This window comes from Cetorhinus maximus, chromosome 4 (genome assembly GCF_964194155.1).
Source record: "Cetorhinus maximus chromosome 4, sCetMax3.hap1.1, whole genome shotgun sequence".
In the NCBI taxonomy this organism is placed as follows: Eukaryota; Metazoa; Chordata; class Chondrichthyes; order Lamniformes; family Cetorhinidae; genus Cetorhinus; species Cetorhinus maximus.
This window is the reverse complement of record NC_135882.1, coordinates 131,971,014-131,994,715: the sequence shown is the minus strand read 5'-3', so window position 1 is coordinate 131,994,715 and position 23,702 is coordinate 131,971,014. Positions and strand designations below refer to the sequence as shown.

The 23,702-nt window shown below is 45.5% G+C and overlaps 1 protein-coding gene across 3 annotated transcripts in view; it reads left to right on the top strand.

The window, feature by feature from the left end:
- Positions 1-23,702, top strand: part of LOC144679895 (SWI/SNF complex subunit SMARCC1-like) — a 213,040-nt gene that overhangs the window by 33,376 nt on the left and 155,962 nt on the right. For all 3 annotated transcript variants that reach the window (XM_078540826.1, XM_078540827.1, XM_078540825.1), the window contains exon 12: positions 6,685-6,744. In XM_078540826.1, coding sequence (XP_078396952.1) covers positions 6,685-6,744 — 60 coding nt within the window. The remainder of the gene's footprint in view (positions 1-6,684; positions 6,745-23,702) is intronic.

The window sequence follows — 23,702 nt, the reverse complement described above, 5'->3', positions numbered from 1 at the left end:
CAAGTCCGGACGTTATGTGGTTTGGAGGGAAACTTGCAGGTGGTGGAGTTCCTTTGTGACTGCTGCCTTTGTCCTTCTGGATGGTCGAGGTCATGGGTTTGGAAGGTGCTGTTGAAGGAGCCTTGGTGAGTTGCTGCAGTGCATCTTGTAAATGGTACACACTGCTGTCACTGCATCGGTGGTGGAGGGAGACGATGTTGAAGGTAGTGGATGGCATGCCAATTAAGTGGGCTTCTTTGTCCTGGATGGAGATGATGATCTTATGTGATATGATCACAGCTGATAATACTGGACAAGTCACATCCCAGGATGAAACCTGGCTTGATAGATCCTAACTTGGCTTTTTTTGAGAAACCACGGAAGAAAGTTACTGAACAAATTTACACTGATGAACATAAAGAATGAAACATAAATTAGGCAAAGAAAAAATGAACTATATTTCACCAGACTGAAAGATTGGAAAGATCTCAATACAAATATAAGGAAATAATTCAAACTCTCAATATTTTTATCCCAGCAATACCCTTACAGACACAGAAACTCAGTTTAGATTTACCACTGTCTTAACACCAACGCTTCTTGCTTGGTCTGGTTCAGTTGCAAATTGTTTTTTTTTTCAGTGGATTTCCGAGCATTCATTCGATGCTTTTTTCCCCAACTGGTATCTCTTGCTGAGACACCCAAAACTGCACTCTAAACTCGCTATTACTTCAAGTGTGGGCAAACACAAATTCCACAAACTCGGTCCCCCAGCAGCCTTGCAGGATTTCTTACGAGAGTTTAGAACTCCTGTCTTCACTTTCTGACAGACACACTCTGAACTTTTTGTCTTTCCCTGTGTCTGTGTGCCCCTGGACCCCTGTTGCTAGGTAACACAGTTTTTTTTCTACTGTTTCCTCCCCCTCCAAAATTACTAAACTACTAACCTCTTTGTAACCTATCTCTTCACTTCAGGGTTTGTGAAACCTCATTATAAATGCACGTATGCAAACAAATCCAGCAAAGCTGAACTTTTTGCTAGGAGGCCCTCCAGACTTCTTGGAACGAAGCTCAGAGAAAAAATTAAATGAAACCGAAACAAAACCATGTTCTACCTTTCTTCACATGCAAATATAAATTGTACATTGTTCCTAATAAGTGTTTTTGGAGCTGCACTCATCCAGGCAAGTGGAGAGTATTCCATCACACATGACTTGTCAATGGTGGACAGGTTTTGGGGAGTCAGGTAGTTGGTGGACAGGCTTTGGGAAGTCGGGAGGTGAGTTACGTGCCGCAAGATTCCTAGTTTCTGGCCTGCTCTTGTAGCCTAAGTATTTATATGGCTGGTCCAGTTCAGTTTCTGGTTATTGGTAACACTCAGGATGTTGATAGTGGAGCATTCAGCAATGATAATGCCATTGAATGTCAGGAGGAGATGATTGGATTCTTTCTCAATGGAGATGGTCATTGCGTGCCTCTTGTCAGCCCAAGCCTGATATTGTCCATATCTTGCTGCATTTGGTCAGGCTCTGCTTCAGTATCTGTCATTGCGAATGGTGTGAACATTGTGCAATCATCAGCGAACATCTCCAGTTCTGATCTTATCATGGAAGGAAGGTCATTGATGAAGCAGCTGCAGATGGTTGAGCTGAGGACACTATCCTGAGGAACTTCTGCAGTGATGTCCTGGAACAGAGCTGATTGACCTCCAACAACCATAATCATCATCCTTTGTGCTAGGTATGACTCCAACCAGTGGAGTGTTTTCCCCCTGATTCCCATTGACTCCAATTTTGCTTGGGTCTCTTGATGCCACACTTGGTCAAATGCTGCCTTGATGACAAAGGCAGTCACACTCACCTCGCCTCTGGAGTTAATCTTTTTTTGTCCATGTTTGAACTAAGACAAGAGCTGAGTGGCTCTGGCGAACAGAGCGAGCAGGTGATTGCTGAGTAAGTGCTGCTTGACAGCACTGTCAGCGACACCTTCCATCACTTTGATGATTTGAGAGTAGACTGATGGGGCCGGTGATTGACCGGGTTGAAGTTGTCCTGATTTTTGTGGACAAGCCATACCCAGGCAATTTTCCAGTGTTGTAACTGTATTGGAATAGCTTGGCTAAGGGCATGGCTATTTCTGGAGCACAAGTCTTCAGTACTATTGGTGGGATGTTGTCAGGGCCTATAGCCATTGCAGTATCCAGTGCCTTCCGCCGTTTTTTGATTTCATGTGGAGTTAATCAAATTGGCTGAAGACTGGCATCTATGATGTTGGGGACCTCTGGATAAGGCCGAGATGGATTATCCAATGAATAGCTGAAGATGGTTGCAAATGTCTTGTTTTTTGCACTGATGTGCTGGGCTCCTCTATCATTGAGAATGTGGATACTTGTGCAGCCTTGTCCTCCAGTGAGTTGTTTAATTGCCCCCTATCATTCACGACTGGATGTGGCAGGATTGCAGAGCTTAGATCTGATCCGTTGGTTATGGGATCGCTGAGCAATGTCTATCGGATGCTGCTTCCCCTTCTTGGAAAGCAAGTTGTCCTCTGTTATATCTTTACCAGTTTGAATCTTTTAGGTATACCTGGTGCTGCTCCTGCACTCTTGAACCAGGGTTGATCCCCTAGTTTGTGGCAATAGTAGATGGGGGGGATAGATCAGGCCAAGAGGTTACAAATTGTGGCTGTATACAATTCTGCTGCTACTGATGACCCACAGCGCCTCATGGATGTCCAGTCCTGTTGTTGGATTTGTTTGAAATCTATCCCTTTTAGCACAGTGGTGGCACCATTCAACACAATGGTGGATATACTCAATGTGAAGGGGGGACACAGTCTCCACAAGGACTGTGGGGTGGCCACTCCTTTCACTGCTGTCCTGGATGGATGCATCTGTGATAGGTAGATTGGTGAAGATGAGGCCAGTAGGTTCCCTCACCACCTACTGCGCAATCTAGCAGCTATGTCCTTTTGGACTTTGCCAGCTTGGTTAGTCATGGTGCACCAGAGCCACTCTTGGTGATGGATATTAAATTCTCAGACCCAGAGTATGTGCTGTGCCCTTGCCACCCTCAGTAATTTTTCCAATTGATGCTCAGCATGGAGGAGCACTGATTCATCAGCTGAGGGAGGGTGGTTCATGATAATCAGCAGGAGGTTTCCTTGCCCATGTTTGACCTGATGCCATGAGACTTCATGGGGTCCAGAGGTAATGGTGAGGACTCTCAGGCCAACTATCTCCAGGCTGTGTACTGCTGTGCTGCCACCTCTGGTGGGTCTTGGGACAGGACATGCCCAAGGATAGTGATGATGGTGTCTGGGACATACCGTACCTTAAAGGCAATTGTGACTTGGCTAGTCTTTTGGACAGCTCACTCAACTTTGGTATGAGCCCCCAGTTGTCAGTAAGGAGGACTTTGCAGTGTCAATAGGGCTGTGTGTCATTTGTTGTTTCTGGCTGCCTGTTCCATCTGGTTTCATTCCTTTCAGACTTAGTAGCAGTTTGATAGGTCATTTCAGAGGGTAGTTAAGAGATCACCCACATTGCTGTGGGCCTGGAATCACATATAGGCCAGAGCAGGTAAGGATGACAGCTTTCCTTCCCTCAAGGGCATTAGTGAACCAGATAGGTCTTTATGATGATCAACAATGATTTCATGGTCACTATTACAGAGACTTTTATTTCCAGATTTCTTCAATAAATTTAAGTTCCACCAACTGTCATTGTCATGGGTAACCCATGTCCCCAGAGCACTAGCCTGAGCCACTGGATAACTGGTCTAGTGACAGTACCACTATGCCACCACCACCATCTCCCCCTGCGTTGCCAATTTTATGTTTGTTCTCATGAATTTGCCAGTGCTGCTTGGATGGGAATCACATGGAAATGAATATTCAAAATATTTTGGATCCAAAATTAGCTTAGCAACAGGAAACAATGGTTGGATGTTTTTGCAAATGGAGAACAGTTTTCAGTGGTATTGCACAGGGCTCAGTGCTGTGTCCCTTGTTGTTTGTTTTAGAAATTAATGACTTATTTAAATGTGCGTGGTGTGGTAGGGAAATTTGCAGATGACAAAAAAAATTGGCGGTGTAGTTGATAGAGTAAGAGGACAGCTGTTGAATCCAGAATGATATCAATGGTTTGGTTGAGTGGGTAGATGGAATTCAATCCAGAGAAGCGTGAGGTAATGTGTTTGGGGGAGGGCAAACAAAGCTAGGGAATATACAACAAATGAGAGGATATTGGGAGGGGTAGATTGAAGTGAGACCTTGCAGTGCATGCCCACAGATCCCTGAAGGTGGCAGGACAGATAGATATGGTGGCAGAGAAAGCGTATGGAATGCTTTCCTTTATTGGATGAAGTATAGAATACAAAAGCAGGCATGTAATGCTGGAACTATAAAACGCTGGTTGGGCCACAGCTGGAATTTTGTGTACAGTTCTGGTTGCCACATTACAGGAAGGGCATAATTGCTCTGGAGAGAATACAGAGGAGACTTAATAGAATGTTGCTAGGGCTTGAAAATTGCAGCTATGAGGAAATATTGGAAAGGCCGGGTTTGTTTTCCTTAGAGCAGAGGAGGCTAAGTGGTGACCTGATTTGAGGTGTACAAGATAGAGGGGCCTAGATAGAATAGTTTTCCCCAAGCGGAGAGGTCAATAGCAATTTGCTGCTTGCTTTGGTGTTGGAAGAGGCAGAAACCCTCAACTGATTTGTAAGGTACCTGGATTTGCACCTGCAAGGCGATGGGCTAGGTGCTGGAAAGTGGGATGAGAATGGGTAGCTGTTTTTTAAAAATTTTTTTTCTTTCGTCAGCTGGTGAATGGCCTCTTTCTGTGTCGTAACATTTCTATGGTTCTATGGAATATCCATATAGAAAGTTTGTAAAAATCTGGGCTCCATTTATTTTCCTGCATCTGGTTTGCAAAATACAAGCTTACGTGAGACTCATTATCTGAGTGATGCAGTTGATGTTATGAAAAGGGTGTTGACTGCAGTGAAATATTCCTGTGTAGCCCAATGTGCATAAAAGCTGTGTTTTTTTATACTCAAATTTTTTTTGCCACCTTCATATCTTCTAACAGTCTCTCACCTTTTAATGTGGTGCACTTTCAGTCGTGCGCATAGAAATTGTGATGGTGCTGCAGTGATTCCTCTGAGTGTGTACTTATGATTGCAGTTTTATGTTTTGCAACTATAGAAAGGGAAAATGAATGCAATGTAAGGGTAAAAGTCCAGTCAGTATAGGTCATAGGACCTTGTTCTGCATTCATTGTTGGTACTTCCACACTAATGCAGTGATGTTTTTCCTGCCTGTGGAGTTTAGGAACTTTTCAGTTAACAAGTGTGATTCAGGATTATTAAAATGCATCAAGGAATAAGTGATCTTAAAGGCACTGAAGGTTTTCTGAACTGAAACAGTTAGTATGGATGGTGAATGGCAGTCATGTTGGGATGGTTTCTATTGCAGGCAACCAGAGTTTGCATCTCGTGCAGGTGGATACCAAACAGAGCACAATCTAAACTGTTCCTGTCAAGCAGCCCCAGGTGCAGCAGACAAATGGCTTTTGTCAAACCTACTTCACTCAGTTCTAGCTTCACTCGTTGTTTGTGGAAGGTGCCAAGCAGCAATATTGCTGGTTGTCTGTTTGGACTTTTTCCAAGAACTTGTTGAGTTGGAAAGGAAATACTGAGATTCAAACTTGTTTTTTGGGATTATTGCGAGTCAGCAAGAGAAGTTCAAACCTGACAATTTGTCGTGGCCAGGTTGTTCATAGTGAAGCAATGAAGGAACTGTACTGTATTTCTGAGAGCTGTTGGACTGAGCAGACATGTAGAACTGATCCCAATCTCAGAAGCAAGAGCTATTCAGAAGCTTTGGCTTCAGCTGAATGAAGAGACACCAAAGGGATGCCATATGGAAAGAGACAGTGAATCCAAAACAAGCTTGGATTAACATTGCACCTTTTAATCTAGAAATATGTCCCAAGGCATTTCACAGACAATTTAAAGGGGTTTAAAGGAGAAATTGTGGAGCGGATTCCTCTGTGTTGCGAGGTGGCTCAAGGTAGAACTGCCAATAAGAGCTTGCCAGCATGCCCAGAATTGCTCCTCATAATCCAATCCTCCCATCCATTTTTGTAACTTAGAATATGAAGAAGGATTGAAGAGGTTTTTTTTCCCCCCAAGTTTATGAAGGCTTTATAAAGTGAAGAGGTTGAGAATTCAGCCTCTTGTTGGGGAGTCAGTGATGAGGGTTGTGAATTTAAAATTATGGCTCAGGTGGAGGAATGAGGTTTTTACAGATATTCTTTAGACAGCAGGTCAGATAATGCTATGCCACAAGGTTGTTGAGGCAAAATGCTTTGTGTTTTTGAAAGGAAAATTTGATAGCTTTGTACCTTCAAACTTAATGAGGAGAGAATGGAATTAGACATAGGTTGCTGAAGCAAAAACTGTCAGTCAGCTCAGTGGACTAAACAATGACTCAATCTGATGTAATATAAAATTCTGCCTAATGAATGGAATCAAATCAATTTTTTTCTTTTGGAGCAGAAGTAAGAGGACTTTGTTTTGAATTCATTTGTGCCATTTTTGTTTTAATTTGACTATTTACTTTTGAAACAACCTATAGATCTCCTCGAGTTATATATGTTTTCTCATGTTTATAATTTCTGTTTATAATTCCTTTCTTTGCTAGTGAACCCCAAGAAGGACAGTGAGCACACACCTGTGAAGGGAGGCACAATTGCAGATCTAGGTAATATTTTTAACTTGTATCTCTATTCAGTGTAAACTTTGATTTTTCAGTTGGGCTGAGGGGTGGATAATTGACCCATGGAAAGTGCATACAATTTCCACTTCAAAAGCTGGCATTGAACTATTAAAATTGCAGCACAGAAGTGGCCTTCAGACTTTTGTGCTGGTGGTAGTCCTTTTACTGGGACTATTTCCCCTAACCTTATTACCCTGCACTTCCCCATCCTTGTTCTTATTTGACCTTTTCACATTTAAGTTGTTACAATCTCTGCCTTAATAAACACTTGCAACATTGCTAGTGGAAACGATTATAATTTTGATAATTTAGATCGGATTTTCTCTTTGCCCCCACTGGAAAGAAGTGGTTATGAGAGAAGGTGGCGAGAGAGATGGTTTTCATTGTTTCTTGGTAAATGCCATCTTTGATTTCTGGTATCATTAATTGTTTTGCCCATCTCATTGTTCTTATGCCCCTCTAATGGGGCACTCAGAGGTGCATTTAGTACACCCAACTGTGATCCAGCCAACCTCTGGCACAAAGTCAGTGTTGTTTCCTTTTGCATTTTACCCAAATGTGAAACCCATTATGCTATCTGGTTAAAAACAAAAAACTACTGCGGATGCTGGAAATCCAAAACAAAAACAGAATTACCTGGAAAAACTCAGCAGGTCTGGCAGCATTGGCGGAGAAGAAAAGAGTTGACGTTTCGAGTCCTGATGACCCTTCAGCAGAACTGAGTAAAGTTAGGAGAGGGGTGAAATATAAACTGGTTTAAGGTTTTTTGGGGTGGGGGGGTGGGGGGGTGGTTGGTGGTAGTAGGGACAAGCAAGCAGTGATAGGAGCAGATAATCAAAAGATGTCACAGACAAAGGAACAAAGACGTGTTAAAGGTGGTGATATTATCTAAGAGAATGTGCTAATTAAGAATGGATGGCAGGACACTCAAGGTACAGCTCTCGTGGGGAAGTGCAGTAAGTTCAGAGAGAGACAGATTAGAATGGGTGAGAGGAGCAGAGAGATTGAGACGACTAATGTCACGCCGACAGTTCTCAATGAAAAGATCAAGAGAAGGTAAGAATCCAGAGGGAGGGGTCCAGGTGGAGGGAGAATATTACCCCACTAGAGCTGTACCTTGAGTGTCCTGCCATCCATTCTTAATTAGCACATTCTTTTAGATAATATCACCACTTTTAACACGTCCTTGTTCCTTTGTCTCTGACATCTTTTGATTATCTGCTCCTATCACTGCTTGCTTGTCCCTACTACCACCCCCCCGCCACCTCAAAACTTCTCTCCCCCCACCCCACCCCCCACCTTAAACCAGCTTATATTTCACCCTTCTCCTAACTTTACTCAGTTCTGCTGAAGGGTCATGAGGACTCGAAACGTCAACTCTTTTCTTCTCCGCCAATGCTGCCAGACCTGCTGAGTTTTTCCAGGTAATTCTGTTTTTGTTATGCTATTTGCTTATTTGAGGCATTTTCTACCTGCATTTGCACGTGTAAAGATCTGTCTCCCCAATTATTTATCTCGCTCTTTGCTGCCACACTCTTGTTCTTTCTCACTAAGAGCCCTTCCATTATTTCTTTTTGGACCCGATATTTTTCTTTGCATTGAACAGCATCAGTGAATTCTGTTCCACAATGTTCTGTTGTTTTCTCACAATCTTGTTCGTGTTACAATCATTAATCTAATTTTTAAAATTCTGTCTCTATTAATGAGCGGGGATCTCATAATGGATCCCTGGGGCATGATAATTGCCAAAACATTCCAATCTGAAAAATTTGTTTCTTTCGACTACCCGTTTCCTGACCCCTATCGCTTTGCTGCTACCTGCTTGCACTGTAGCATGAAGTCCTTTTTCCATTATATGGTGCAAGTTGAGACAGTGAGTAGAGTTTGGATGACCTGTTTACAGAGGGTGGAATGTGGGAGACCAACCAGCATTGTGTTGAAATTGTTAAGTCTAGAGGTAACAAAGGCATGAATGAGGATTTCAGCAGCAGATGAGCTGAATTGATGGTTAAGAATGAGGTATGGAGCATTCAAAATGCTTGAATCCAGAGGTCTTGTTTCTTTTATTCATTCACGGGATGTGGGCTTCGTTGGCTGGGCCAGCATTTATTGCCCATACCAAGTTGCCGTTGAGAAGGTGGTGGTGAGTTGCCTTCTTGAACAGCTGCAGTCCACACCCACAGTGCTGTTAGGAAGGGAGTTCCAGGATTTTGATCCATCAACAGTGAAGAAACAGCGATATATTTCCAAGTCAGGATGGTGAGTGGCTTGGAGGGGAACTTCCAGGTGGTGGTGTTCCCATCTATCTGTTGTCCTTGTCCTTCTAGGTGGTAGTGGTTGCAGGTTTGGAAGGTGCTGTCTAAGGAGCCATGGTGAATTCCTGCAGTGCATCTTGTAGATGATACACACTGCTACTGAGAGACGGTGGTGGAGGGAGTGAGTGTTTGTGGATGTGGTGCCAATCAAGCGGACTGCTTTGTCCTGGACGGTGTCCAGCTTCCTTAGTGTTGTTGGAGCTGCATTCACCCACGCAAGTGGAGAGTATTCTTTCACACTCCTGCCTTGTGCCTTGGAGATGTGGACAGGCTTTGGGGAGTCAGGAGGTGAGTTACTCATCGCACGATTCCTAGCCACTGACCTGCTCTTGCAGCCACAGGATTTATATGGCTAGTCCTGTTCAGTTTCTTGTCAATGGTAACCCCCAGGATGTTGATAGTGGGGGATTCAGTGATGGTAATTCCACTGAGCATCAAGGGGTGATGGTTGGATTCTCTCTTGTTGGAGATGGTCATTGCCTGACACTTGTGTGGCATGAATGTTCCTTGCCACTCGTCAGTCCAAGCCTGGATATTGTCCAGGCCTTGTTGCATTTGGACATGGACTGCTTCAGTATCTGAGGAGTTGCGAATGGTGCTGAACATTGTGCAATCATCAGCGAACACCCCCACTTCTGACCTTATGATAGAAGGAAGGTCATTGGTGAAGCAGCTGAAGATGGTTGGCCCTCGGACACTACCCTGAGGAATTCCTGCAGTGATGCCCTGGAGTGATGACTGACCTCCAACAACCACAACCATCTTCCTTTTTGCTAGGTATGATTCCAACCAGTGAAGAGTTTTTCCCCCCTGATTCCCATTGACACCAGTTTTGCCAGGACTCCTTGATGCCACACGCTGTCAAATGCTGCCTTGATGTCAAGGGCAGTCACTCTCACTTCAGCCCTTTTGTCCATGTTTGAACTAAGGCTGTAACCAGGTCAGGAGCTGAGTGACCCTGGCAGAACCCAAACTGGGCATCAGTGAGCAGGTTATTGCTAAGTAAGTGCCCCTTTATAGCACTGTTGATGACCCCTTCCATTACTTTACTGATGATGGAGAGTAGACTGATGGGGTGGTAATTGGCCGGGGTTGGATTTGTCCTGCTTTTTGTGTACAGGACATAACTGGGCAATTTTCCACATAGCTGGGAAAATGCCATTGTAGCTGTACTGGAACAGCTTGGCTAGGGGCGCGGCAAGTTCTGGAGCACAAGTTTTCAGCACTACTGCTAGAATGTTGTCAGGGCCCAAAGCCTTTGCAGTGTCCAGTGCCTTCAGCTATTTCTTGATATCATGTGGAGTGAATTGAATTGGCTGAAGACTGGCATCTGTTTTGCTGGGGATTTCTGGAGGAGGTTGAGATGGATCATCCACTCGGCACTACTGGTTGAAGATTGTTGCGAATGTTTCAGCCTCATATCTTTTGCACTGCAGTGCTGGGTGGCTCCATCATTGAGGAGATATTTGTGGAGGCTCCTCCTCCAGTGAGTAGTTTAATTGTTCACCACCATCAACGACTGGATGTGACAGGACTGTAGACCTTAAATCTGATCCGTTGGTTGTGGGATCGCTTAGCTTTGCCTATCACTTGCTGCTTATGCTGTTTGGCATGCAAGTAGTCCTGTTTTATAGCTTCACCAGGTTGAACATCTCATTTTTAGGTATGCTTGGTGCTGCTCCTGGTATGCCCTCCTGTACTCTTCATTGAACCAGGGTTGATTCCCCTGGCTTGATGGTAGTGGTCGAGTGGGGGGTATACTGGGCCATGAGGTTACAGATTTGTTCGAGTACAATTCTGCTACTGCTGATGGCCCACAGCGCCTCATGGATGCCCAGTCTTGAGTTGCAAGATCTGTTCGAAATCTATCCCATTTAGCACAGTGGTAGTGCCACACCATACGATTCAGGGTATCCTCATTGTGAAGGCGGAACTTTGTCTCCACAATAACTGTGCGGTGGTCGCTCATACCGATATTGTCATGGACAGATGCATCAGCAGCAGGTAGGTTGGTGAGGATGAGGTCAAGTATGTTTTTCCCTCTTGTTGGTTCCCTCGCCACCTGCCGCAGACCCAGTCTAGCAGCTATGTCATTTAGGGCTTGGTCAGTAGTGGTGCTACCATCAATTTTGGTGATGGACATTCAAGTCCCCCACCTAGAGAATATACTTCGTCCTTGCTACCCTCAGTGCTTTCAAGTGATGCTCAACATGGAGGAGCACTGATTCATCAGCAGAGGGAGGGCGGTACGTGGTAATCAGCAGGAGGTTTCCTTGCCCATGTTTGACATGATGCCATGAGGCTTCACAGGGTCTGGAGTGGATGTTGAGGACTCCCAGGGCAACTCCCTCCTGACTTTTCCACTGTGTTGCCATCTCTGCTGGGATGGTGATAGTGGAGTCTGGGACATTATCTGTAAGATATGATTCTGTGAGGATGACTGTGCTTGACTAGCCTGTTAGACAGCTCTCCCAATTTTGGCACTAGCCCCCAGATGTTAGTAAGGAGGACTTCGCAGAGTTCGATAGGGCTGTGATTGCTGCTGCCGTTTCCTAGGTCGATGCTGGACAGTCTGTCCGGTTTCATTCCTTTTGTGTCTGGAGTGGTTTGTTACAACTGACTGGCTAGGCCATTTCAGAGTCAACCAAATTGCTGGTTGGGCCTGGACCAGGTAAGGACAACAGATTTCCTTCCCTAAAGGGCATTAGTGAACCAGCTGGGTTTTTACAATAATTGACAATGATTTCATGGTCATCACTGGACTTCTAATTCTATATTTTTATTGAATTCAAATGCCACCATCTGCCGTGGCGGGATTCGAACCTGGGCCCCCAGGCATTACCCTGTGTCTCTGGATTACTAGTCCAGCGACAATACCACTACGCTATCACCTCCCCTTGTTGGCTGTGTTCTCTAAGCTGTACAATCAAAATTCCTATGCAGGCCACGCACAAATCAAACCCTCGCTGTGCATGTGTAGCTTGCTAAGTATTCAAATGGGCTACGCACTCAAATTAGAGGGAATGTTGCTTTCAGGGTGTAACTCCTTTCCTTTCACATTGGCTGGAATGATTTGATTGCTGTCTCTCCTCCCAGGAACCTGCTCATGAATCTACCATTTATCTTTTTTTTTAAAATGAGCTACATGTTCCTTTGTAGCTTTAGGACTTGTCCATTTTAAACTTTGAGAGAGCACACTTTGTTTACTTGAGTGCCAGACATTGTCGTGTAAACCAAGGTTGTGGTCACAATGATAAAATGGTGGGTTAGTGTAATGAGGGGAGTGTTGTTTTAAATTGTTCCTTCACCTTGGTTCAGAGTTGCAGCAGAAGCCAGCCAGTGGCAGAACAGAGAGCGGGAGGGAGAGGCTGTTTTGCCATTCATATTTTGGTAAAGCATACTTGGGCCTAGATCTTTTTTAAAGGTTAAAAAATTGTATTATGTCTACTTGAACTGTAGATGAAATCACAATTTTCTCATTGGAACATGCGTTTTGGCTGGAGCATTTGAACTATGGATTCGTTGAATCATAGAAATATGTGGCACAGAGGGAGTCCACACAGCTCATGTTCATTTTTCCTTAGTTCTGTTGAAGGGTCATACGGACTTGAAACGTTAACTGTGTTCCTCTCCGCAGATGCTGTCAGACCTGCTGAGTTTTTCCAGGTATTTTTGTTTTTGTTTTGGATTTTCAGCATCCGCAGTTTTTTGCTTTCAGCTCATGTCCATGCTGGCCTAAAAAGCTATCCCGCCTAATTCCAATTCCACTTTTTCTTGCTTTGTGGCATTCTAGGTTGCAGCATTTCAAGTGCATATCCAAGTGCTTTGCTGCCACCCTTTTCAGCAGTGAGTATTACCCTCACCAAGCTCTGGGATTAAAAAGAACTCAAGTCCCCTCTAACCCTTTACTCGTTACTTTAAATCTATGCCCACAGTTATTGGCCTCACTGCTAACATCCACTCTCGGCCCCTCAATTTTATATGCTTTGGTTAAATTCAAACCCCCCCCCCCCCCCGCCCCCCCACTGCCCACAACCCCCGACCCAGCCTCCGCTGTTCCAAAGAAAACAACCTCAGTCTATTCAGTTAAAATTTTCGATTCCTGGCAACATCCTTGTATATTCTAGTGTGATCATATGCTGTGGCCTAACAGGGGCTGTCCTAGCATCTCTTTCCTGCTCCTCCTATTCTATGCCCTGGCTAATTAGGGAGAGTATATAAAGAAAAATGACCTTAACCACCTTATCTACTTGTCCTGTTGTCTTGAGGAGTCTGTGGACACCCTCCAAGGTCCCTTATTTCCTCTACACTCCTCTGTATCTGAATATTTAACGTATTCCCTTGTTTGTCCTTTCCAAATGAATTACTTCTCACTTGTCAAGATTGAATTACATTTGCTACTTTTCTACCCACTTGACTAGTTCATTGATATGTTCCTGCATTGTACAGCTTTTTTCTCTCACTATGAACCAAACAGCCAATTCTTGTATCATAATCATAACCCCTTGTATTGAAGTCTAAGTCATTAATATATACCATGGAAAGCAAGGGGCTGAGCCCTGATGCTTGTGGAATGCCACTGGAAGCTTGTTGCAAATAACCCATCAACTATTGCCCTTTTTCTGCATTGAGCTAATTTTGTGTCCAAATTGCCACTTTTTCTTGGGTTTTTCTGAGCTTTTACTTTTTTAACCAGTCTGCCATGAGGTACCTTCCCAAAAAGCATCACCAAAATCCATGTAAAGTATATCATTTACCCTCATTGCCTCTTCAAGAATTCAATTAAGTTAGTCGGACGTGACCTTCTGTTAAATCGAGGACCTGAGCACAAAATCTAGGCTGACACTCCAGCAGAGAACTGAGGGAGTGTTGCACTGTCAGAAGCATCCTCTTTTGGATCAAATGTTTTAAGAGGCCTTGTTTGTCTTCCCAGTTGGACAGAAAAGATTCCATGGAAGCACAAAAGGCTAGCATGCAGATGCAGCAAATAATTAGGAAAGCTAATAGAATGTTACTGTTTATTATGTGGGAAATCGATTACAAAAGTCAGAAGGTTATGCTTCAGTTGTACAGGGTACTGGTGAGACCACATCTGGAGTATTGTGTACAGTATTGGTTTCCTTATTTAAAGAAAGATGTAAATGCATTCGAAGCAGTTCAGAGAAGATTTACTAGACTAATAACAGGAATGGGCGGGTTGTCTTATGAGGAAAGGTTGGACAGGTCAGGCTTGTATCCACTGGAATTTAGAAGACTGAGGTGACTTGATTGATACCTTTAAGATCCTGAGGGGTCTTGACAAGGTGAATGTGGATAGGATGCTTCCTCTTGTGAGAACCTAGAACTCAGGGTAACTGTTTAAAAATAAAGGGTCGCTCATTTATGATAGGGAGAGACATTTTTCTCTCAGGGTTGAGTGTCTTTGGAGCGCTCATCCTCAAAAGGTAATGGAAGCAGAGTTTTTTAACATTTTTAGGGCAGAGCTAGATAGATTCTTGATTAACAAGGCGTTGAAAGATGAAACGGGGTAGGCAGGTATGTGGGGTTGGGGTTACAGTTAGATCAACCGTGATCTTGGTGAATGGCAGAGCAGGCTTGAGGGGCCAGGTGGCCTACACCTGAATTCGTATGTTCGCATTGCAAAGAAGAGCAGGGGAGTTATCCCAGGCATCCTGGCCAGTATTTATCCCTCATTGAACATCTCAAAAAATACGTCATCTGGTCACTATCATCTTGCCGTTTGTGGGAGCTGACTGTGTGCAAATTGGCTGCCAGGTTTCCTACGGCCAGGATTATTCCCTTGGGTGGTCGGGAAGCCGACCACTGCGTGCAATTGGGGCTGGACTGCGATTTCACGCTCGGGGGGCCAATTAAGGCCTGCCCAGCATGAAATGTGCGCGATAGTGTTCAGTGCTGCCTGTGTAAAGGGGTAGGAGGGCAAGAACGCAAGTTAGCACATGTGCATGGGTGAGTGTTGGAAAAGCTCCTTGAGGCACAGAGCTCTGTTGGGGCGAGTGAGTTTTGACAATTAAAAATAAAGATTTCTGAAATGTTAAGAAACATGTCCCTTCATGTGACTGTCACATGAGCAGGGACATGTTAGAAATTAGGATGAATTTAAAAAATTTTTTTAAATGACGGATTGAAACCTCACCCTACCCATGGATGAGGTTTCACAAAAAATGCAAAGGTTGCTTGGCCTTTTTGCCTGCCGCCAACTGGAAGGTTGGACGGGCAGCGGAAGTTTAAATCAATTACATTGTTAATGGACTTAATAGGCCTTTTAATTGCTGGAGGGTGTGCTGCCGATTCCCGTGCCTACCTGCTGACTGAAATATCGCGCGAGTGCGTGATGATGTCTGGACACTCGCCAGACGTCATCGGGTGTCATTCTATGCGCTAGCAGGTCAGGTGCACGCCTGCCTGCTTAGTGAAAAATCCTGCCCTATATTACAAAAATGACCACACTTCAGAAATACTTCTTTGACTATAAAGTGCTTTGTGATGTCTGTTGGTCATGAAATGCGTGGTATAAATGCAGGATTTTTTCTTTTTTGGCTGTTTGATTATTCTGTGCCTTTCGAAGTGATGATTTATAATGACCTCCTATAATTTACCTGCCACCATGATGACATTAATTGGCCTACAATTATTAGGTCTGTTGCTTATTTTAATTCACAATGCAACAATGAATCATCATCCTCTTGTGATGGTAGATGCTAAGCTTTTCTAAAGGTCCATGCCTATTTCTCCCTCCAAATGCAGGTGACCTTTTTGCCTCTAATAGACCATCTCTTTTCCTTCATTTTCATTTTATTCTTTATAATATTTTTGGGTTTCTTTTGATTTTATTTGCCAGTGTTTTTCATGCTTTGTTTTTAAAATTCTCTTCTGAATTTAATCCCTGCATTTTTTTTTTACTGTTGTAAGATCTCTGCAGCATTGAGCTGTTGTCATCTGACTTGAGCTTTGATTTTTTTTTTTAAAAACCAAAGCCAATCGTTTATGCTCCTTGATGCCCATGGGGCTCTAGATTTGTGAGTCCCATGCTTATTTTGAAGTGGGAACATTGGTTCTGAACTCTCTCCATCTCCTTTATTGGAACGAGGATTGGTCTCTGGCTTTATGCACCAGTTCTGCTATTCGGTGAGATTGTGGCTCCATTTACTCACTTCTCCCTGCCACCCCCTCCCCCTGACTTAAGACCCTTATCCTTGATGTCTGAACATAAAACAATTCGATCAGATCTCAGTCTTCAAAATTGCATTTTACTATAGAGTGAAGTGTGGGGCATGAATTTAAAGTGTCACACACCATTGAAGTATGTTGTTTTGTGTAATTTCTGTTGTGCAGTGGACCATAATGACCTTGTGGCAGGCTGCTACTTTTGTGGTGATTGATCTGAACAATAATTTTGTCTCAGTACCATTATAACATGCTGCTGATGCCTGACCTCCGAACTCCAGCCTGGGAGGTAACCTGTGGGGTGCTGTTAAGTTGTCCTGGTAAATTTGATCAACGATGTGGTGTCTTATAATGAGCACTAAGCTTGGTGGTAACCTGTGTGTGGAGGAAGAAGAAATGGGCATGGACCTTTATGAAAATTAGCACCGACTGTCGTAAGAGGATGATGATGCAAACATTGTTGTGTTACACAATCACAGGATCTTTATAGTGCAGAAGAAGCACATTCGGCCCATCAAATCTGCACTGCTCTCTGAAAGCGCATTCTACCTAGTCTCACTCCCCTGCCTTATCCCTGTAATCCTGCGCATTCTTTCTTTCCAGGTAGCAATCCAATTCCCTTTTGAATACTTCAATTGAACCTGCCTCCACCACCCTCAGTAAATTTGTTCCAGACAACAACTGCCCTCTGGGTGAAAAAATTTTTCCTCACCTTTTTACTCTTTTTGCCAAAGATTTTGAATCTGTGCCCTTGAGTTCTTGGTGCTCCCTTGAGTGGCAACAGTTTCTCCTTTTTACCCTGTCCTACACCTCAGGATCTTGAATACCTCTATCAAGACTCCTGTCAGTCTTCATTTCTCCAAGGAAAACAATCCCAGCCTCTCCAATCTATCATCCTAATTGCAGTTCTTTAATCTTTGGAATCATTCTTATGAATCTCCTATATCCTCTGTCCAATACCTTCACACCCTTTATCAAGTATAGCACCCAGAACTGGATGCAGTCCCCCAGATGAGGCCCTACTAGTGTCTTATACACATTCAACATGACCTCTTTACTCTTGAACTCAGTGCCCATGTTAATAAAGCCTCAGATATTATATGCTTTTAACAGCTCTCTCAACATGCCCTGCCATCTTCAATGACTTAGGTACACATACACTGAGGCCCCTAGTGCTCCTGCACCTGCTTTAGAGTTTCTCCCTTTTATTTTGTACTGTGTCTCCATATTCTTCCTATCAAAATGAATCACCTTCACATTCTCTGCATCACACTTCATCTGCCACTTGTCTGCTCAATCCACCAACATGTTTATGTCCTCTTTAAGTTCAAGACTATCCTTATCCCAGTTGGCAACATTTCCAAACCTACATATTATCTGCAAATTTTGAAATCATGCCCTGAACACCACCGTCCAGGTCGTTAATATTTATCAGGAACAGCAAGGGCCCCAACACTGATCCCTCGGGAACTCCACTACAAACCTCCCTCTAATCTGAAAAACATCCATTAACCACTACTGTTGGTTTCTTGTCACTCAACCGTTTCTTGTCACTCAGCCAATTTCTTATCCAAGTGCCTACTTCGCTTTTTATTCCATGAGCTAGAATTTTGCTCGCACATCTATTGTGTGGCACTGTATCAAATACCTTTTGAAAATCCTTATGCACCACATCAACAGCATCGCCCCTATCAACCTTCTTTGTTACCTCCCCAAAAAACTCCCAAATTAGTTGAATGATTTTCCCTTAATGAATCCATGCTGGCTTTCTTTAATTATCCTGCATTTGTCTAAGTGACTATTGATTTTTGTCCTGAACGGTAGTTTCTGTAAGTTTCCCTACCACTGATGTCAAATTGACTGGCCTGTAGTTGCCAGCTTTATCCCTGCACCCTCTTTTTGAACAAGGGTGTAACATTCGACATTCTCCAGTCCTCTGGCACCACCTGCATGTCTCAAGAAGACTGGAAGATTGTAACTAGTTCCTTTGCAACTTCCACACTCACTTCGCTGAGTACCCTTGGATGCATCTCATCTGGTCCTGGTACCTTATCTATTTTAAGTAAAGATAGTCTTTCTAAAACCACCACCATCTTCTCAATTGTAAATTCTTCGAGTGTACCAGTTACCTCCTCTCACCTCTGCCTCAGTGGCATTTTCTTCCTTTGTAAAGACAGATGTAAAGTACTCGTTTAATATCTCTGTTTCTCCTGCCTCCAGGTGCAGGTCATCCCTTTTTTTAAAATCCCTAATTGGCCCTGCTCTTTGTTTTAGTACCCTTTTTATTATTTATATGCTTATAGGAAATCTTGGGATTCCCTTTTATGTTAGCTGCCAGTCTCTCCATGCTTTATCCTTGCTTTTCTTATTAATTTTTTCACTTCCCCTTTAGTCATTCTGTATTCAGTCTCATTATCCACTATTATCTACATGACATCTCTCGTACATGCACTTCTTCCTTATCATCTTTACCTCTATCTTTCTCATCATCCAGGGCACATTGGATTTTTGTCCCACCTTTCCCTTTGAAGAGGATATACTTTGACATTGTCTGCAATACTTTTTCTTTGAAGGTGGCCCATTGTTCAGCCACCGTCTTTTCTGCCAACATTTGATTCCAACCCACTCGACTCAGATGCATTCTCATTCCATGGAAGTTGGCTTTCCGTCAATTAATAATCCCTGCTCTGGATTGTTGCTTGTCCTTTTCCATGGCCAACCAAAACCTTATACAAAGGTCACTGCCCCCTAAATGCTCTTCCACTGAAACTTGATCAATTTGGGCCAACTCATTCCAGTGTCGTTGATTTTAAAAGAGCAGACCAATCAGCGTTACCCCGGTGGTGGGTACATTATCAGAAGTGGAAATTATAAATCATCATTCAGAAAGGTGCAGAATAATCAAGTATAGCCAAATAAGAGGGAAAAAACCTGCATGTATACAATATATTTCCTCACCGGACATCCCAAAGCACTTTACAGCCTTGAGGTATTTCTGAGGCATTGTTGTACCGTAGGAGACGTGGTAACCAATTTGCATGCAACCACCTCCCATAAAGAGCAATGTGATAGTGACCGGATAATCTGTTTTTTGTGGTGTTGAATGAAGGATAAATATTGGCCAGGGCACCAGGGATATTTGCAGTAGTGCCATGGGATCTTTTATGCCCAACTGAGGGGGAAAATAAGGCCTCTGTTAAAACTTTGGATCGAAAAGTGTAGCTCTCCCTCAGTTCTCTTGGTGGAATGTCAGCCTGGATTTTGTGGTCAAGCCCTCGATTTAGGTGAATGTTGCATCTGACTAATTGACCCTGATTGACCTGGCAGGGGAGAGACCATGATCATGGTTCTGCCAGGGCAAGGTCGGGAAACAAATGCTATAACCAATCGAACCCAATACCATGGGGTATCTAACACCGTCCAAGTCACGGTGAAGGACAGCGAAGGAGGAGCACCTATGGATCGGGCCGCCTTCGCCAGGAGGATCTTGTTAAAGGTGTGTGGGTTTGAAGCTGCGGAGATCTACACCCTGCAGGACTTCCCCAGCGCTGGATATTTCGACGTGACGTTCAAGCGAGTGGCAGACTGCGTCAAGCTCCTGAAGGTGTTCGAGGAGAAGAGAGACCTGCCGGAGATGAAGATCCTGACGGCGGAGCCACTCTTTGCTCTGCCGTTGAAACGGGACCGGATGGTGACGGTGCATCTGTACAACCCCTTCGTCCCTGTCGCCGACGTGCTCACCTTCCTCGCCAGGTACTTCGATAAGGTGGGGAGCTGCACCGAGGTTAGAGACGATTTGGGGATCTGGACAGGCAAATGCCAGTTTAAAGTCACGCTCAAGACCGATGGTAAGGGAGCCACCTTCCACCCTCCTTCCAGATTCGCTATCGGGGGAAGCCGAGGCTACCTGGTCTACGCTGGGCAACCCAAACATTGTAGCTCATGCGGCAAGGCTGGTCATGTGGCGGCCAACTGCAGCGCCTCCCTCTGCAAGAACTGCAAACAGGAAGGGCACCAGACAAAAGACTGCAAACAGGCTAAGTGCTGCAACCTGTGTGGCGAGGCAGGACCTGCCCCAAACGCTGCCGTACTTACGCACAGGCAGCCAAAGCCAATGAGGGGGAAGCAGAAGAAATGCTTCGTGTCACTCCAACCACCAAGGCCCCCAGGGAACTCAACGGGACAAAGGAGGACACAGAGAGAGACAAGGTTGAGGAAAAGATTGAGGAAGCAGACAGCCAATCAACAGCACCACCCCCTGAACCTCCCACTCCTCAGGAGAGTGAATCAATGGAGGAGGAGGAGGCAGCAGTGGAAAAGCAGCAGGGGGAGTGACAGACGGTGAAGAGAGCCAAAAGGAAGAAGGGGCTAAGAAGGGACCAAGCCATTCCCCAGACAAGTGGCAAGAGGCGTCTCCCATCCGACATGGTTGACATAGGCAGCAGCTCTTCGGACGAAGCTGGGCTAGGATGGCACCGACAGAAGAAGCGGCAAAGCTCTAGGGCGTTGGAGGTCGAGACACCCGAGCTCTAGAACATTGGAGACAACGAGGAGACCAGCGCACCCCAACTTTGCCCAAAACCTGAAGAGGCCAGTGCACCACAGCCCCAGGAATCTGGAAGCAGTGAGGCGATCAGCGCACCCCAGCTCCGGGAAGCCGGGAGCAGCAACGCCCTAGAGGGGGTGAGGTTTGGAGAAGCTTCTCCAGCAAAGGTCATCTCAAACTCCGCTCTCTGCACGGACCCTGAGATGCCACCCGAGCAGAACACTGCCAATGGGGATTACCTGAGCCCATCCAAAGTGAAGGAATTTGAACTCACTACGGGTATGAAGGAACAGACTAAAGGTCTGGGACTCTCAGAGACAACAGGTTTGGTAGAAGAATAAATGTTTTAAAATGGGTTTAAAGATTGTATCCATAAATGTGCGTAGCATGAAATCTACTACGCGATGTGTTGCGACCTTGGACTACCTTGCCAAGGTCAAAGCTGACCTGTTGTTTCTGCAGGAGTGTGCGATTCCACACCTCAGCTCCTACAGGCAATGGTCACGATGGTGGTCCCACGGGCCATCGATCTGGTCGGGAGGAAACGACTCTCGTTCCTCCGGCCTGGGTATTCTGCTGCGGGGAGGCAACTTCACCGTCTCCGAGGTTAAGGAGGTGGAGGGCGGGCGCCTCCTCGTAGCAGACGTAATGTACAAGAACGCTCCACTCCGGTTAATTAACGTGTACGGCCCATCACAAGGGGCCGAGCAGCTGGAGGTTCTTCAGCAGCTCCCACTGCTGCTGGCGACCTCCAGGCTGGTCATTCTGGGTGGTGACTTCAACTGCATCATCGATGCGGCTGGACGGTCCAGCAGGGCCGACAGCAGATTGGACGCTATGTCCAGATCTCTGATGGAAACAGTTAAGGATGCCAAGCTGCACGACGTCCTCAGCAACCCTGCAGATGGAGTGCAGCGTAGATACACCTGGTCGCGGCCAGAAGGGTCCATCCGTTCCAGGATAGACTTCCTGTTTGTGTCCCGTGCATTCGCAGTCAGATCCACCGATGTCAAGCTGGTGTTCTTCTCTGACCACTGCCTCCTACTGGCTGACTGCCACTTAGAGAAGGACCAGAGGGTGGGCAGGGGGGCATGGAAGCTAAACATGCAACTGCTGACCCCAGAGAACATTGAGGAGCTCAAGAGGGATTACAAAGGTTGGAGAACCGTGAAACCCCTCTTTGAGTCCCTGACACACTGGTGGGAAGCGATCAAGGGAAACATCAAGAGGATTTTCATCCTCAAAGGCACCCAGAAAGCTAGAAGGGAACAGAGGGAAATGTCTCGACTCCAGAAAAACATGCAGAATCTGCTCCGGCTGCAGTCGATGGGGGTCGATGTCAAGGAGGAACTCCAAGAGGTGAAGAGCCAGCAAGCCTCGCTCTTTGCCTCGGAGGCCTCCAAGATCACCTTCCGTTCCAGAGTCTGCTCCGTGGAGCAGGATGAGACGTGCTCACGTTGCTTCTTCCAAAAGATACACAGAGAAAGCTCTGTGATCAGCAGCCTGAAGGAAGAAGACGGCTCAGTAAAGTCATCGCAGTCCGGCATTTTGAGGATCTGCAAATCCTTTTATGCCGGATTGTATGACGTGAAGCCCACAGACAGCACGGCCTCCCAGTCCTTCCTGTCCTCTATCACGGAGGTCTTAGACGACAGTACACGGGAGAGCCTGGAAAAACCGCTAACTCCTGACGAACTGACTAAGGCCCTTGAGTCCTTCAAGAAGAGTAAAACTCCTGGAAGCGATGGCTTGCCGGCAGAGTTGTATTCGGCTCTGTGGGACTGGATGGGCCCAGACCTGCTAGAAGTGTACGAGAGTATGCTCCTGGCCGGCAGCATGTCAGAATCCATGAGGAAAGGCATTATCACCCTCATCTACAAGCACAAGGGGGGAAGGGAGGAAATTAGGAATTGGCGACCCATTTCACTGTTGAATGTGGACTATAAGATTCTGTCCAAGGTCATCGCCAATCGGGTCAAATCCGCTCTGGAATTGGTGATCCACCCTGACCAGACCGGCACTGTGCCAGGCAGGAAGATCTCTGAAAGCCTCGCGCTGCTCAGGGATACGATTGCCTATGTGCAGGACAGGGGTGTGGATACCTGCCTCATCCGCTTGGATCAGGAGAAGGCCTTTGACAGAATATTGCACACCTGCATGGTGGATGTGGTCTCCAAAATGGGGTTTGGGGAGGGAATTCGAAATTGGATCCAACTGCTCTACACTAACATCAGTAGCGCAGTCTCAATCAATGGGTGGGAAACAGATAGCTTTCCGATTAAATCTGGAGTCAGGCAGGGCTGTCCTCTCTCGCCTGTTCTTTTCGTGTGTTGCATAGAACCCTTTGCCGAGTCCATCAGGAAGGATCCGGGCATAAGAGGAGTGACGATCCCAGGCAGTGGAGGCACTCAGGTAAAAGCCTCCCTGTACATGGACGACGTCGCCGTCTTCTGCTCGGATCCGCTGTCGGTGTGCAGACTGATCCACATCAGCGACCAGTTCGAACTGGCCTCGGGAGCCAGGGTAAATCGTGGGAAGAGCGAGGCCATGTTCTTTGGGAGCTGACGGCCTGAAGGTGCTGGGGATATGGTTCGGAGGGACCAGGGCATGCGTTAGAAACTGGAAGGAGCGAGTGTCTATGGTGAAAAGGAAAATGGGCATGTGGGAGCGACGCTCCCTCTCCATTGCGGGTAAGAACCTGGTCATCAGGTGTGAGGCACTCTCGCTGTTGCTGTACGTGGCGCAGGTCTGGCCCATTCCACACTCCTGTGCGATGGCGATCACCCGAGCCATCTTCCACTTTATCTGGAGTTCGAAAATGGATCGTGTCCGCAGGGACGCAATGTACAAGCCTCTAGATAAAGGGGGAAAAAACGTGCCCAACATTGCCCTCACAC